Source organism: Fringilla coelebs, assembly GCF_963513975.1.
Source record: "Fringilla coelebs genome assembly, chromosome: 2".
NCBI classification, from domain to species: Eukaryota; Metazoa; Chordata; class Aves; order Passeriformes; family Fringillidae; genus Fringilla; species Fringilla coelebs.
This window is the reverse complement of record NC_140029.1, coordinates 30,356,833-30,370,418: the sequence shown is the minus strand read 5'-3', so window position 1 is coordinate 30,370,418 and position 13,586 is coordinate 30,356,833. Positions and strand designations below refer to the sequence as shown.

The 13,586-nt window shown below is 43.0% G+C and overlaps 1 protein-coding gene across 5 annotated transcripts in view; it reads left to right on the top strand.

The window, feature by feature from the left end:
• The window catches only part of MAP4K4 (mitogen-activated protein kinase kinase kinase kinase 4), a 161,346-nt gene that overhangs the window by 73,784 nt on the left and 73,976 nt on the right, over positions 1-13,586 (top strand). For all 5 annotated transcript variants that reach the window (XM_084225699.1, XM_084225698.1, XM_084225697.1 and 2 more), the window contains exon 3: positions 5,105-5,161. In XM_084225699.1, the coding sequence (XP_084081825.1) occupies positions 5,105-5,161 (57 nt within the window). The remainder of the gene's footprint in view (positions 1-5,104; positions 5,162-13,586) is intronic.

Genomic DNA, 13,586 nt, shown 5'->3' with positions numbered 1-13,586 from the left:
GACAGAAAGAGCTGATGGTAAACATGCCTTGGAATAATAAGTTATCATTTATTGCACTGGGGCGTGCAACCCAGTAGCAATATTGCTTCATGGCCTCTTGCCTCAGGCTGGTAGGAGTTAAGAGTCAACTGAATGGGAAGCGAAATGGAAAGTTAAATTTGCCATCAGGGCATTGTACAGCACTCACTACTAAGAGGTGGTACTGTGGTATTTTCACTTGATGGCATGTCTAAATCTGCTCCTTCTGTGTGCAGCGTGGCAACTGAAATTGGATTAGTAGTTCGTTTGTTTTTTTCAAATCAATTCCTCTTCTTTCTGCAACTGTCAGCATAGAATACTGGGAGCTGGGAGAAGTTTACCAAAGACTTAATTGTGTATAGTGCACAGGACGATGCAAACTTGCAAGTAATGGGTCACAAATGGTGCATTCTTTCCTTAAGGTGTGATGTTGCCCCACATGCTGCTTCCATGCCATTTAGGTGGGGAGCAGTCTCCCAGAGGCACATTAATACGCAGGTCTGAAACTGTGTTAGTAGGAGAATACATTACTGTGACACAAATATCTTGGGTAATTGGGGGTGGGGGGTGGGAAAAAGAGGTAAATTAGCTGATGGAATTTCTTTTGCACTTAATTTGCATAGTTCTTTGATAACATTAAGGCACAAGAGAAAAAGAGCACCATGAAAAACAGCACATAACACCACTTGCCTTTGAACCTTTCTAAACGAAAAATTTTACAGTAATAATGTGTGCAAAGGAAGAAAGAGGCAAGAAGTAGGTGTATTAACTGACTTGGAGGGTGTGGGAAGACTTGAAGTTTATTATGTTCTGCAGATCTTGGCAGTCTACCACGGATTCCCCTTGCCCCTCTGCTTTTCAACATGCATAAAGCCCACTGAGATGAGAAATAAACACCATATTGCTATCAGACATGACTAGGAATGTGCTTAAGTAGTGGATTCAGTTTAAGATCCAGTTAAATGCTGCAGTATTGCTGTGTTGATGAGAAGAACTACAGCTCTATGTATATGAACTTGCAGTCATCTGCATGAGAAGAAAGAGGACAAGATTTGAGGTTGGCAGTCTCAATTCCATTGACTTGCTCATCCCAAGAGGCCATTTAAAAATGCAGTGGTACAAGTAGCACTCTTAAAAATATTCTTAGGCCGCTTACTTGGGAGGATAAACCAAGTGCTTTAATATGAATAGAACCATGAAATGAGGGAGAGAAAAGTGGGGAGAATGTGTAAGAGACAAGAAGTAGTTCAGAAATTTTGGTGAATAAAATTGCAGTGTGGTCTAAATGAAGGGAATGCGTTGGCAATCTCATTTCCATGTGGACAAGCTGACAGTGCTGATGTTTTCTTGTGGTTACCATGCTGAAACCCAGTAAGAGGCAAAGTCTCACTCCCAGGGTGACGTAGCCTTTTCTACCTGTTGCTGTGCCACTGTCTGAAAAAACCTCTGCAGCTTCCTCAGTCCACTGGCTCTGGAGACAGTCACCTTATCCTTAGCAAGATCCTTCCAGGCTGCTGTTGTCTTCATCGTTCATTTCATATCCACACAACATTCTGGCTGTGGGACAGTATCTTGTGATCCTCAGCCTCTGATATTTGGTGCCTAGCAATATTTTAAGAACCTGCTGTTTTCAGTTAGCATGGGTTGCATTTTGCAATATTGCAGAGCTTTTCAGATATCTAAATGGTAATTGCTAACAATCTGCCTGGAGAAACAAAGCTGCAAGAAGCTCTGCCTTGCCATGGGGATGGGGATGCCTGGATGCCCTGAGGGACTGTGTCCACACTGCACTAAAGCAGAGGCTTCATTCTGCATGGAAAATGTTATCCCAGTGGAGAGTTGTTGCTGAGATGTGGTGTCTGGATGGAGCCTTGATGGTTACTGCATTTGTAAAGTGCCCTGTGAGCAGAATTTGAATAAATTTGAATCCCAGGAGATTGAATTCAGAGGGTTTCTCCCATCGATGATTTCTGCAGCTCTTTCTTCACGTTCAACCACATTGCAAATTTTATTATTACTCTCTTTAACACTGACAAATTTTTCCAAAGCAAACGCTGGCCGTGAAAATCTGATGATTGGTTTCCAAAATGGGAATGCTTAGCCATTTCATGTTGCAAGCAAAATTATACCAGCATGCTAATAGTTTGACAGGTCTGTTCTTGAGCAGAGCTGTTAAGCAAATAAACAAACAAATACTCTGCTCATGCTTATATGCTGTGCTTGTGGTGTTTGTTTTTTCCCGCCCTCTGAAAATATTTTTAATGAAAAGAATGTGGCTTCAAATGTCTTTTTTACCTCTCTCATATAAATTAATGTCATGCAGGCCGTCCCTCCTCCTCCCCATATGTTGCAGATTTTTAGAGTATGAGTGCTCCATACATTACGAAAAGGGTATTTGGAGTAATTTTAAACAATATTCTGAAGTGGCCAGGGTTTAAATTTGGTCTGGGATACTGAGCAGACCACACTTCCCACACTCTGCAGTTCCCTTGCTTTCAGTCCCTTAGGAGGGTTATGTAGAAGCTTTTCCTCTCCCAGAAGCAGCAAAGTGAAACATGAGCAGTAGCTGTGTTCTGCTGTAGCTGGCCCCAGATTTCATAGGGACACTCGTGGAGGCACCAGCAGGATCCCGTAAAGCTGCAGGGGAAATGTGGTAGGGCTGGTGCACATTAGTCATCCTGAGTGGGCCAGTCTCACAGGGAGGAACATTGACTTCAGAAAAGCTGTGAAGTTGAGCACTGGGAAATTTTAGGTGTCTCTCTGGAAATAGCAAGCCTACCAGTAGTTAGTAGATTTAAAAAGACAAATAGAGTAAAAATTCCATGAAAATGGCATCCTGTCCTGCTACTTTGCTCTTATGCATGCCACATTTTTTGCTTGAGTATTTTCTGCCACCATTTTAGCACCTCCACTTTGCTGCAGAATGAATGGAGAACTGTATTTCACTGCTTTTTAAAAAAAGTTTCTCTCTTCAGACCTCCTTAGTGTTGTGAGGGTTTTTTCTTCAGAGATGTCTTTGTTTCTCTGTTATCTTTAGCATATTCTTTTTGTACCTAAAACTGTACTTCCCATGTCCTTGGGCTTTCAAATTCCTTCAGCAAAGCTGTGGAAAATGTGGACAGAGCTGAGAGTAGGCATTTTTCACCTCAGTATAAGCCATTTTCCCCCCTTTCCATGTGGGATGGTAAGTCTTGAGGAGAAGACCACAGACTTTTGTCATTAGGCAGACGTCCAGGGTGGGAAATTGGAGTTGGAAATCTCGTGGGCTTGCTGAAAGACTTTGGTTCAAGAAGTAGTAAGGTCAAGGTGAGGTCAGTCTTGGCTACTGCACACATTAGGACCCCTAACTTTGTTTCAAAATCAAAACCAGCTTGAGACCAAGCTGTAAAAAGAAGTGCCTGTGGTAAAGGCAGTTTACAGAGCAAGCAAAAGCCCGAGCTCAGTAATGTATTTATAGAAAGCACGTGGATTGGTTAGTAAGGGGGAGAGTGAAGCGCAAGAGGAGTTGTGGAAGAAAGCTGAGGCAGTGAATTCTGCAGCATTTCATCCTTTTGAATGCACCAGCAATGCCTGGCCATTACCTCCATGGAGGGTATCATAAGGTGTGAAAGGGTGAGGATTTCTCTAAAGAGACTAGTGGTTTGGGGTGCTTCAGTTCTGGGGTGCCAGTCTCAAAAGACCCTGTAAAGAGGTTAATGTTAGTCCAGGCAGAAAATGCGCTATTCACGTCCGTCATACGGGTTTCTGCCTAGGAAACTCAGAAATCGGTGTGGAGAGAAATAAAGGAACTGTGACTTCACTTAAATGTTCAGTTGTGTTCTTATCATTATTTGTGATAAAAGTGAAGACATTTAATGGGCTTACCTGTTGCTAGAAAGTTTGACTGATGCAGATAAGAACCTTTGGAGATGGTGCTTGGGAAAGTGGTTGGAAGCCTGGGCTGTTTGACTGGTTTAAGATAGACTGCTGGGTGTTACACTGCTGAGTGTTAAGCGGAGAGCTGGAAAATACCAATATTGGGACCATTTCTAAGTGCTTGTGGAGGGAAAAAAGTACACAGCAGCTAATTGATGTCTCTACCTCATGTAAACATACACTGGAAAGAAAAAGGCTTTTGTTAGAAGTCAGCTGAGGCGAGTTACAGCCCACCAGGGCTGGAGGGGCCTGCCATGCCGCTTGCCTCCCAGCCCTGTGATCTGCATCCTGCTGGCTCCAGCTCTGTTTTCACTGCAGAACAAACCCGTTTAATTTCCTGGACTGCAATCCCCTGCCCCACCCCACAGTTTGCTTTTTCTGTGTTAACTTTCTGCCATTTTAGTGATCTCAATCAGCTTATCATATGATACAATGAGTGCCAGAAGGAGCTCAGTGCTCCTGGGAGAAATATGTGACAGGAGGCTGGAAGGAGGCAGAGGAAGGAAGGGTAGGAGCTCCCTGCTGCAGGAGCTGGGATCTATTAACTCAGCTCCAGCTGTACTGAGAAACTGTACCCGTACCATGGTGTAGCTGAAGGGAGAGGACATCTTGTTCTTGTCTAGCCATTGTGAGACAAGCAAAGAGAGCTCTTGCAGGTCTGATGCATCCCTTGCAGAAACCCCGCTTTTTTCTCTTGGAAAGGCCAAACCAGTGAGAAATGTCCTAAGCCCTCATCATGGGCTAACCATGCTTACTAGGTAAAGCATGTAATATATCACCTAGGTACTAGGTATTGGTTCGTACAGATAAAACGGGCAACATGTGGAATTTATTCTGGCATGTTGATAAACTGTCATTACTGATGATGAGCTTTGCTAAAGTAAACAGAAGGCAGAAGGGAAGCAGTGAATATAACCTGTTTGTACTTGATAATCATCATTTTAATGTGGAGAAAAAGAAATGGGTACTAAAATTTGAAGAGGAACGCTTTAAATTTATTGTTGTTTTAGGCATCTAGAGTATTTGTGGTATTTCCTAGGAAGTATCAGAAGGGTCTAGCATTGCTGGGGAAAACCCAGTGACTGGAACTCTTGTCCAAGTGTTTGCTCTGTGTAAGCTGAAGGGATGGGTGAGATGCTGGTGCTGACTGTTCTCTCTCTCCCTTACTCAGGGTCGCCATGTCAAAACGGGTCAGCTGGCAGCCATCAAAGTCATGGACGTTACTGAGGTGAGTAGAAGAACCTTCTGCTTCATTAGCAGCGTGTAAAATTTAATTATGAGATGGTATAAGGCATACATCATATTTCTGTTGAAAGGCATGGTCCTTGTATGTGAATGTTTGCTCTCTGCTTGCAGGACCTGACCTCTCCAGTCCATCTGCCTGAGATTTCTGTGTACCTGCGTGCTGGGGCGTTTGGCCTCCAAAAATTGCATTGTCCAGTCCAGGGCATACTGGGTGCATGTAGCACTCTCTTTTCAGAAATTTCTTAGAAGAGGGGGAAAAAGTTCAGATTGCTTGCTTCCCACTTGTTTCCTCTGAAAAGTATCATCTTGCTTTTACCAAAAAAGAAGGTGAGGTGTCTGCTTGGTGTAGAGGACAGTGTTCTCCCTGGAGCATCTGCAGCCTACAAAGGGCATATGTTTATTCAAAGGAATGAGTCTCTTGTAGTTCCAAGAAGCCTAAAAGCAGAAACATCTGCAGGAATGATGAGCAGATTGCTAACAGAATTCAGCAATGTAAAGTAGTTATACTAACTGACCCATGGGGATTTACCGTGGAGCTTTAGATGGGAAAGAGGGGAAATTAACCCAGTCAAAGAAATAAAAAATATATGCCTATATTTGAATCCTTGGGCATCTTGCAGTTTATGCTGTTCAAAAAGCAATCATTTTAAATTAAGTTTTCAAAACAGATGAAGAAAAGCATGGGCTTCTCCCTGTTACTCTGTTTGTGGTATGTAGAGTTCCATTCACAAATTAACAGCTTCAAATTTAAAATCAGATGAGATACTCCCATGTGATATCTGCAAAGCTTAACTGATACTGCTCTTCTGGAGAGAGGTTGTGCCTTTTCAAACTGTCATATTCTTATGAGCTCCTCAGTCTTACACAGGGGGGAATAGTTATGTGTATATTTTACAGAGCAGGGGGTCTTTGGCCAGGATGGTTATAATAAGCAAAACTTCTGCAAGAATACTGCTGCAGAATATTTTATAGCTTAGTCTGGGTATAGGTGCAGCAAGTAAAAATGGCCTTGGACACAAGGTCCTAGATGGGTGGTGGCGTGTAATGGGTAAACAGGCAGGAGAGGAGGAAAGCAAGAGACAGGGTTAGGTCAACTGATAGAGCTTCAGTCTTATCTCTTCATCTCTAGTGATCGATGGGCAGTGTGACTGTAGCTCTCTAACTCCAGCTGTTGTGTCCGCCAACAGCTAGATATTCCTTTTTTGTAAGATGGCTTGATAAAGATCAGTTTTCAGCTGAAGATTTTCAAAGGCTGCCTTCATGAGGAGGCAATGCTTTTTTTTGCTGCAGTTAACAAGCAGAGAAACCAAAGAAGAATGAAGGTACATTGTCACACAGTGAATGTTCTTTGCACAGCAAATGTATTCATCTGTGCAGCAGTTTTACACAGGGCAGCTTGCTGCACTGTGCATGACAATGGCTTCTTCCATAATACTAAGATGGGCTCTGTTGCACACACTCTGTTTTTAATAGCATGTATTAATCACAAACAGTTGTAATAGAGAGATTGCACAGAGAAAAGGAAACAGTTGAAAAATGCTGTCGTTATTATGTCTTTAGTATGGCTAAGCTCATATTGCAGGAGTAAGTTTTGAAACTTACCGTAATTTTTGTCTGGTTTTGAAAATCAAGTTGTATATTGGCACTGTCTTTTATCTCATAAATGCAGTGCTTTTTTAGGGGATGAAGAGTAGTCAGAGGGAGGAGTTTGGAGATGTTAGCTAGCCCCATGTGGCTTAAAAGCATTGTCATTCCTACCAGCGGAGCTCATGTGTTTTTGCTTCAAAGAAAAGGGCTCACAGAGACTAAAAATGTGTAAATTCTTCCAAGTTGTACTAACTCAGCTCCACTTTTTAACACCAGGCATGGGTGATCCTGTTGCATGTTCCATTTTCTCAATGGTAGATGTGGTTGCAGGATGTTCTTGTCCAGCCTTGCTCGCTGGTTCCTTGCCCGTTTCCCAACACTTGTTCCGGCACAGCTGCCTTGGGGTCAGGTAGTGACCTGGATCATTGAACAGGCTCTGGTTCTAGTTTTAAAATACCCTTACTCCTCTCCTTCCCCTGGTTATTTATAACCTGGATTGGTTCATTGATTGAGTTCAGCACATGATGTTGCAAACTGGTGTGGTTGCTATGAAGAAGGTGTCATGAGACTGGAAAAGATCCACTGCTGGCCATCAGGGAGAAGGGGCAGTAGCTCAAATTGATATGTCTGCCAGAGACGGCTGTATCCTCAAGCCATAGCCTCAGTTCCTCGAGGATTTGTTTCATGAACACCTCCTTTGCTGGCAAACTATGCAGGTCCATCCTGGTCCTAGCTCACCACAACTTACTGGGACAGTGGAAGGAGAGAATATGGGGACAGAGAGGGCAGTGACTTCCACCCCTAGCACTGTTCCAGAAGAAATGCTGAGGGAACCACAGCCACAAATTCACCTTCTCCGCCTGCTTTAAGAGCTACAGTTTCAGTGAGTGGTCATGCACTGCTAATGGTAATACCATATCCATGCCCATGGAGAAAGAGGCTTGAGTGGAAACTTTCACAAAACTGAAATTGTGGTTTTCTGATGAGTGGTTGCTTGAAGCTGTAGGTGATTTGTGCCTATGTGCATGTTTTATTGGCAGTGTTATGCCTTTCTGCTTAAATTCAAGCGGTGCCATGGGGGATATCTGATTATTCTGACTAACCTGAACTGAGAACAGACACAAGACTTCCTTTCTTCTGGGATACCTCTGATCCAGTGCTTGTTTTGCCAAATGCTTAACAAATTAGAAAACCTAATGTATTGGCATGCTCTGTGGGCACACCCCAGATTTTCAGTTTTCAAGGCCGTGGTTCTGCAATTCACACATTGCTCAGGATCAGTGAAGTTATGTCAGTTCTGGGCTGTAAAGCTTTGATCATCCACACAGGAGGGATGTCAAAGTCAGAGTGAAGGCTTTCCTTAAAATGTTTTGGTTGGCGTGAAGAAAATGAGGTATTATAACCTCTGACTCGAGGCATTGGAAGAAATATTACAACTCTGGAGTGCACATGGCACTGTGGAAATGCTCTTCATCCTTCTCATCTTTTCTTGTGGTTTTCTCTTTAGATTTGAAAAGAATGGTGGCAAGGATGAGAGAAGAGGAGGTGGGCTGAAGCCTATCAGCTTGATCTTTGAATAAATTATGACTAGTTAGTTCTGCCTGAAACATTGGGGGATGTCGATGTGCATAAAACTTCCCTGCCTCTTCTACTTTTCCTCCTTTCTAAACAAATAAGGAAAATACTTAGAAGACTGTATCTTTACTGATCTTTAGATCTACAGAACTAAAGCAAGCACTGATGGAACTGTAAGACCTAAAGATCTATAGGTATCACTACAGAATGGTGCACAAGTAGGCCTTCTTTTCACTTTCGAAGGGCAAAACTGCAGTGCTTGTAGGCTGAAAAAATTTCACTGGAGTATAGAGCAAATAAAAGCAAAAACCCCACTCACTGGTTTTCACTGATGGAAAGCTGTTCTTATTCCTTGTTTCAATGAGCCCAATGACCGTAAAAGGGGAACGGTGCAAGCTGTCAGCATATGCGCACTTTAAAAATTGTTTTACAAAATCTGCATATGTAGGATGAATCTCACGCTGCATGCTTGTTGTGAGGGAGGCATTATATGTAGTCTGTCATTAATCTTTCTGTTGTAAGGGCTCAGTTCCTTTTATGACATTGGTTTGGAGAAGGTGGTGTTCAGTCCATGTTGATCCCTTCCACTCACTGACCATACTGTTAGGTTTCCACGATCGTAAGATTGCCATGACTCCCAAGATTTAGCAGTCCCTGTTTACTTAGAAGAATCTGTTTTCTTGTGAAGCAAGTAGCATTTAAAACCTTAGCAAAGCTTACTTGGCAAATCTGCCTGCATCCAAGCTGTTAACTTGCATTACACCCTAAAGCCTGACTCTGCTTTAACTGCTTTGGAGCCTTTCCTTGCAGCTGCACGGTTGTTTCCAGGGTCACTCCTGTGTTCCACTTCCAGCTATGCTTTTCTCTTTGAAAAGTTTAGTAACTGATTTTGAGGGAAAAACACAATTGCTTCTCTTCTGTTTGTTATAACCCCTGACGCTGCTGCTTCTTCCTCCTACCTCTTCCCACACACACTCTTGGCATCCCTTGGGAAAGTTTTCCGCATGCCTTTTTTAATAGTAGCATTTCTCAGCTCTTGTGCCCAGTGTTTCATGACTTGTCCAATCTAGTCTGTGTAAAATTATGCTAAGTAAACAACTGGATACTGTATCCTGCTGATTTATGAAAGAAGTTGGGCTGCTTTTAGAGCTTGCCTGTCTTGCTCTTTCTGTGTGTCCTCTGCAGAAAAATTAATAACCTCAGATCAAAGCCTCCAGGCCTGCAGAGAAACATGGCACATCTCCCATACCTAGATAGGAAAGGTTCCCCAAGTTACTCCTTGCCATCTTCCTTACTCTGCTGACTGCTTATTTCTGTTGCAATAGGAAAGTCACTTGGATTGTTGTGAGTCTTTATCTTACAGCCTACATGGCCGTAAGATAATACATAAACTACAATCGTGTGGATAATTTGTCCATTTTCCATAGGACATCTCAAAGCAGTCTGCAGAAAAACTGCTGTTAAATAAAAACGTGGGTTCCCACATAAGCTAGCAGACAAAATGAGGGAAAAAAAAAGACATAATAAGCCAAACCAAAAGTTGGTAATATTATGTTCTTGTTTTCCCCATTAAACTCAAAGACAATCCTTGGATTTTTGATCTATTTGAAGAGGAAAAAAATAAGAAAAGTTAATGGTTCACTCTGGAAGATTAGAAAATGCAGATCCTTGTGGCCCACTGCAACAGAACTGGGTCAAGCCAGTCCGGAAAAGCTGAATAGGAGCCATCCTTTTAGTGTAGAGATATGAATGCAGTGCTTTACCTGGCTTTATCTGGCTTAGTGCAGCTGCCTGATAAAGTACTTATGTACCAGTCCGTGGCTGTACTTGCTGTGAAGTTAGCCAAAGCAAACCTAAAGTCACCAGAGTTACTGAAAGTCTTTGGCCTTCCAGTGTTTCATAGGAGTCACTTCTTCTTAATGTGAATTGGGGAAAATTGATAAGGGACCTAGAAATCCAGATTGTTCCAGTGAGAGTACTGGCACTCTACTTGCTTGACCCTGAAATGAAAGATTGCTTGCTACTATCTTTACAGCATTTTGCAGTCTTTGGTTAAACAGTTACCTGGCAAAATAAAGAATTGTTCTGTGGAAAAGAAAAAAAAAGAAGGAAGGCTATTTACAATCTTGACAGCCCTGATGTCCAGTTCTCCTGAAGCTGATTAACCTCTGATCTCTTCTAGGGATTAGGTTAAGAAAAAAAAAAGTTGCTGAGAATTATATATTACAGTTAGAGGAAAACAGAGCTGGACAGAGTGGTCCCTTGAGCTGTAACATCTGGTTTTGGAGGAGGTCAAAAAGAGCTACAATAGTCTTGCAGCCAGTAGGGCAGCCTTTGTTGAACTGCAGAGCATTTGTATAATTGGCTGTTTCCTTCTTTAATTGAGATCCCTCACCTACCTCTGCTTCATGCCCTTGCCCAGCAGCTTAGCACAGTTCTTCCCCCGGCTTTTCCATGGACCTGATGCCAGGAGGTTCAGCCCTGGGTGCTGATGTCTGTGTGGGATGGGGCACTGCTGCAGCTCCATGCTGCTTTTTTTCTGCAAGACTCCTGTTTGGGTCAGGCAGAGGTGGTCCTGTCCATCTTCAGGGTGAGGACAGGGCATAGAGCCTTGCAGGGGTGCCAGACATGTCACAACACCCCTGCCCTTGGGTGGCTGGGAAATTTCTTGGATTGCCAGCTCATAGTTCTAACAGAGTAGAATGTCATTTAACTCTGAAAAGCCTTTTGTCCTTCCAAGGAGCAGAGACTTTATCTCCCAGCAAGGCAGACACATCTAACACCTGGTTTAAGTCAGAGCTTCAATTTCTGGACGCAACCCAAGAAATTTCCTGGAGCAGTGCTGGCACCAGTTTGGATAAAGGGCAAACTTCCACTCTCTTCATCTGATTATTCAGGGTTAGCAAGATTGTCAGGCGGGAGAAGCTTATTTGGAAAGGGGAGGATGTCTGGTTTGATGCAGTTGCAAGGGAGCTTCACAGGCGGTGTGAGATCAGGGGGAAAAGCTGTGGCTCTTACCAAGCAGCTTGGGAAATTATACTGCCGGAGAGAGCTGATGTTGAGCGCTGAGGCTCTGCATTACTGTGTCCCTGTGAAGAGCAACTTTGCATTGATACTGTGTGAGGGAAAAATTGACAAAGGAGAGAGAAGAAAATGGATGTAAAACATTCATACATGCTTGTTTCTCTATGCTTATTTCAACCTATGTTTTCCCCTTATGCAAGATTTCCACCTGAGAGGAATAGTTTGCATGCACAGCCTATCTCAGTTGTCCTTGTGGGCATACCTCTCTGTGTATTTTAACGAGCTTGTTTTGGAAACCTGACTATTTCAAGGCTGAAAGAAGCAGATATGTTCCTTTTGCCATGAAGATCCTCGAGGGCACTGTTGCAGCACCTCTCAACAGTGATAGAGCTTTAGCTGTAAAGGCTCCATGGTGCTCATTTAGTAGGATTCCTGGTGCATGGATTTTTCAGTTGCGGCCGGGCAGTGGCTTCATGCTCAAAGTTGATTGTGGAACACAGTGTGAATAAAGTGTAAAGAAAGCAGTGCTGCCTCTGCCTTCTCATCTGTATGCTTATGTCTGATGTGCAAGGTTCTTGTCCTGTCTAGCAGAAAATGTTTTACCAGTGCTCTGTAAATTGAAATGTAGTTTAGATGACACAACCCGAAGTTATGGTTACATAAAGGGAACTTTGCTGTAGTTTGGGGTATAAAAGAATCTCCCTTGTTGTAGGGAGAGGGCTTTAAAATTTTGCCTGCCTGGCTTTAAGAGAACCAGATAACACTCTGCTATTGCACAGCAGAGGATACTCAGGATATGCTCCTCAGCTGTGGCACCGAGATCTGTTATTGCTCATCAGTATGTGAGAGCACATGTTTAATATTGGAGCATAATGGAAATGGCTGCAGCTGACTTCTACAGGCAGAAGGGTAGAATTGCATATTAAGAAGATTTCTCTGCAAGTCTTGAGCTCTTTGGACAAGTCTGGACTTGGTAAAAAATTCTTTGGTCTGGTGGTGCGGCTGCAGTGACACACTGAGAAAGAAAGAGTAAGTCATCTAGGTGAACTCGTTGACTGTTACCATCCTTGGGCATTGTTACCTGTCCAGGTGGGCAATACTCATGAATTTAAGCTCTCATACTGTGCCTATTTTTCTTCAGTCATTAGGCTTGATACCTGCAATCATCTGAAGTCCTGCTGTTAGCAGTGACAAAGAGGTCACTTAATGACACATGGTTTCATATGTATACAAATGGCTGCTGCCATCAGTCTGTGTCCTGGACTCTGAGCCTTCACCAGTGTTAGTATTAATGTGGGTAGCATGCAGATGCTTTCACAGTTGAGATATTTTACCTACAGGTCATACCTGCTCTAACATGAATTTGAGAAATAATAACCTGTGCAAATTCTAGTGATGGGCATTTCTCTGAGCTGAGAGGAGTGTTCGTGCAGGTGGCCTCGGTGCAGGTGATTTGCTGCTGCCTTCCCCAGTGCTGAGCTCTGATTATCTCAGCTGTCTAATGAGTTTTGAGTTCTGATGGGAAGCAAATGTTTTGTGTGCAGATAATAGCAAAAGTACAGGGCTGCATTTTTTATCATTTCTATCAGACACAGCATAGCTTAATTTACCCCCAGTGAGTCAGACATTACTGTCTACTCAAGGATAACAAGGCAACCCTGTCAATACAGAGTTAGAGCATGTGTGCTCTTGCCAGTTTGGGCAGAGTGAAACCAATAAGGATTGTGACAGAGCATTGTGCTTTCATTTTAGCAGGTTTCTAGGCTCATCTCGCATCTGCTGAGTATTCTTCCTGTCTGCATAGGGAACCAAAACATCCCAGGTCCAGTATAAGCTGCTATCTTTCAGAGATAACACTTTAAAATCTGGCTTGGACATTAGGATCAAAGTCAGGGGAATTAAATTCTCTGTTTATATTAAAGGGGATATATCTGCTTGAAATGTAATCTCTCTTGACTGTGTTTAATTGTATTTTTATAAACGGCACCTGCCTGTGGGCTCCTCCTGTATTTGCTGCAGCACTCCATATTTTTATCTTGACTTCCTAAGGAAATGAGGCTTCTTGGTGATACTGAGCATGTCCTGCCTTCTTTTCCACCAAATACCATTTGGATCTGCTGGTCGACTTCAGCCAAGTTTAATGAGGAGGAGAAATTCCAGAGATACAAAGTCCTGACAAGTTATGTGAAAACTGGCAGGCTGCATGGAGAAGGGAGGGGCTG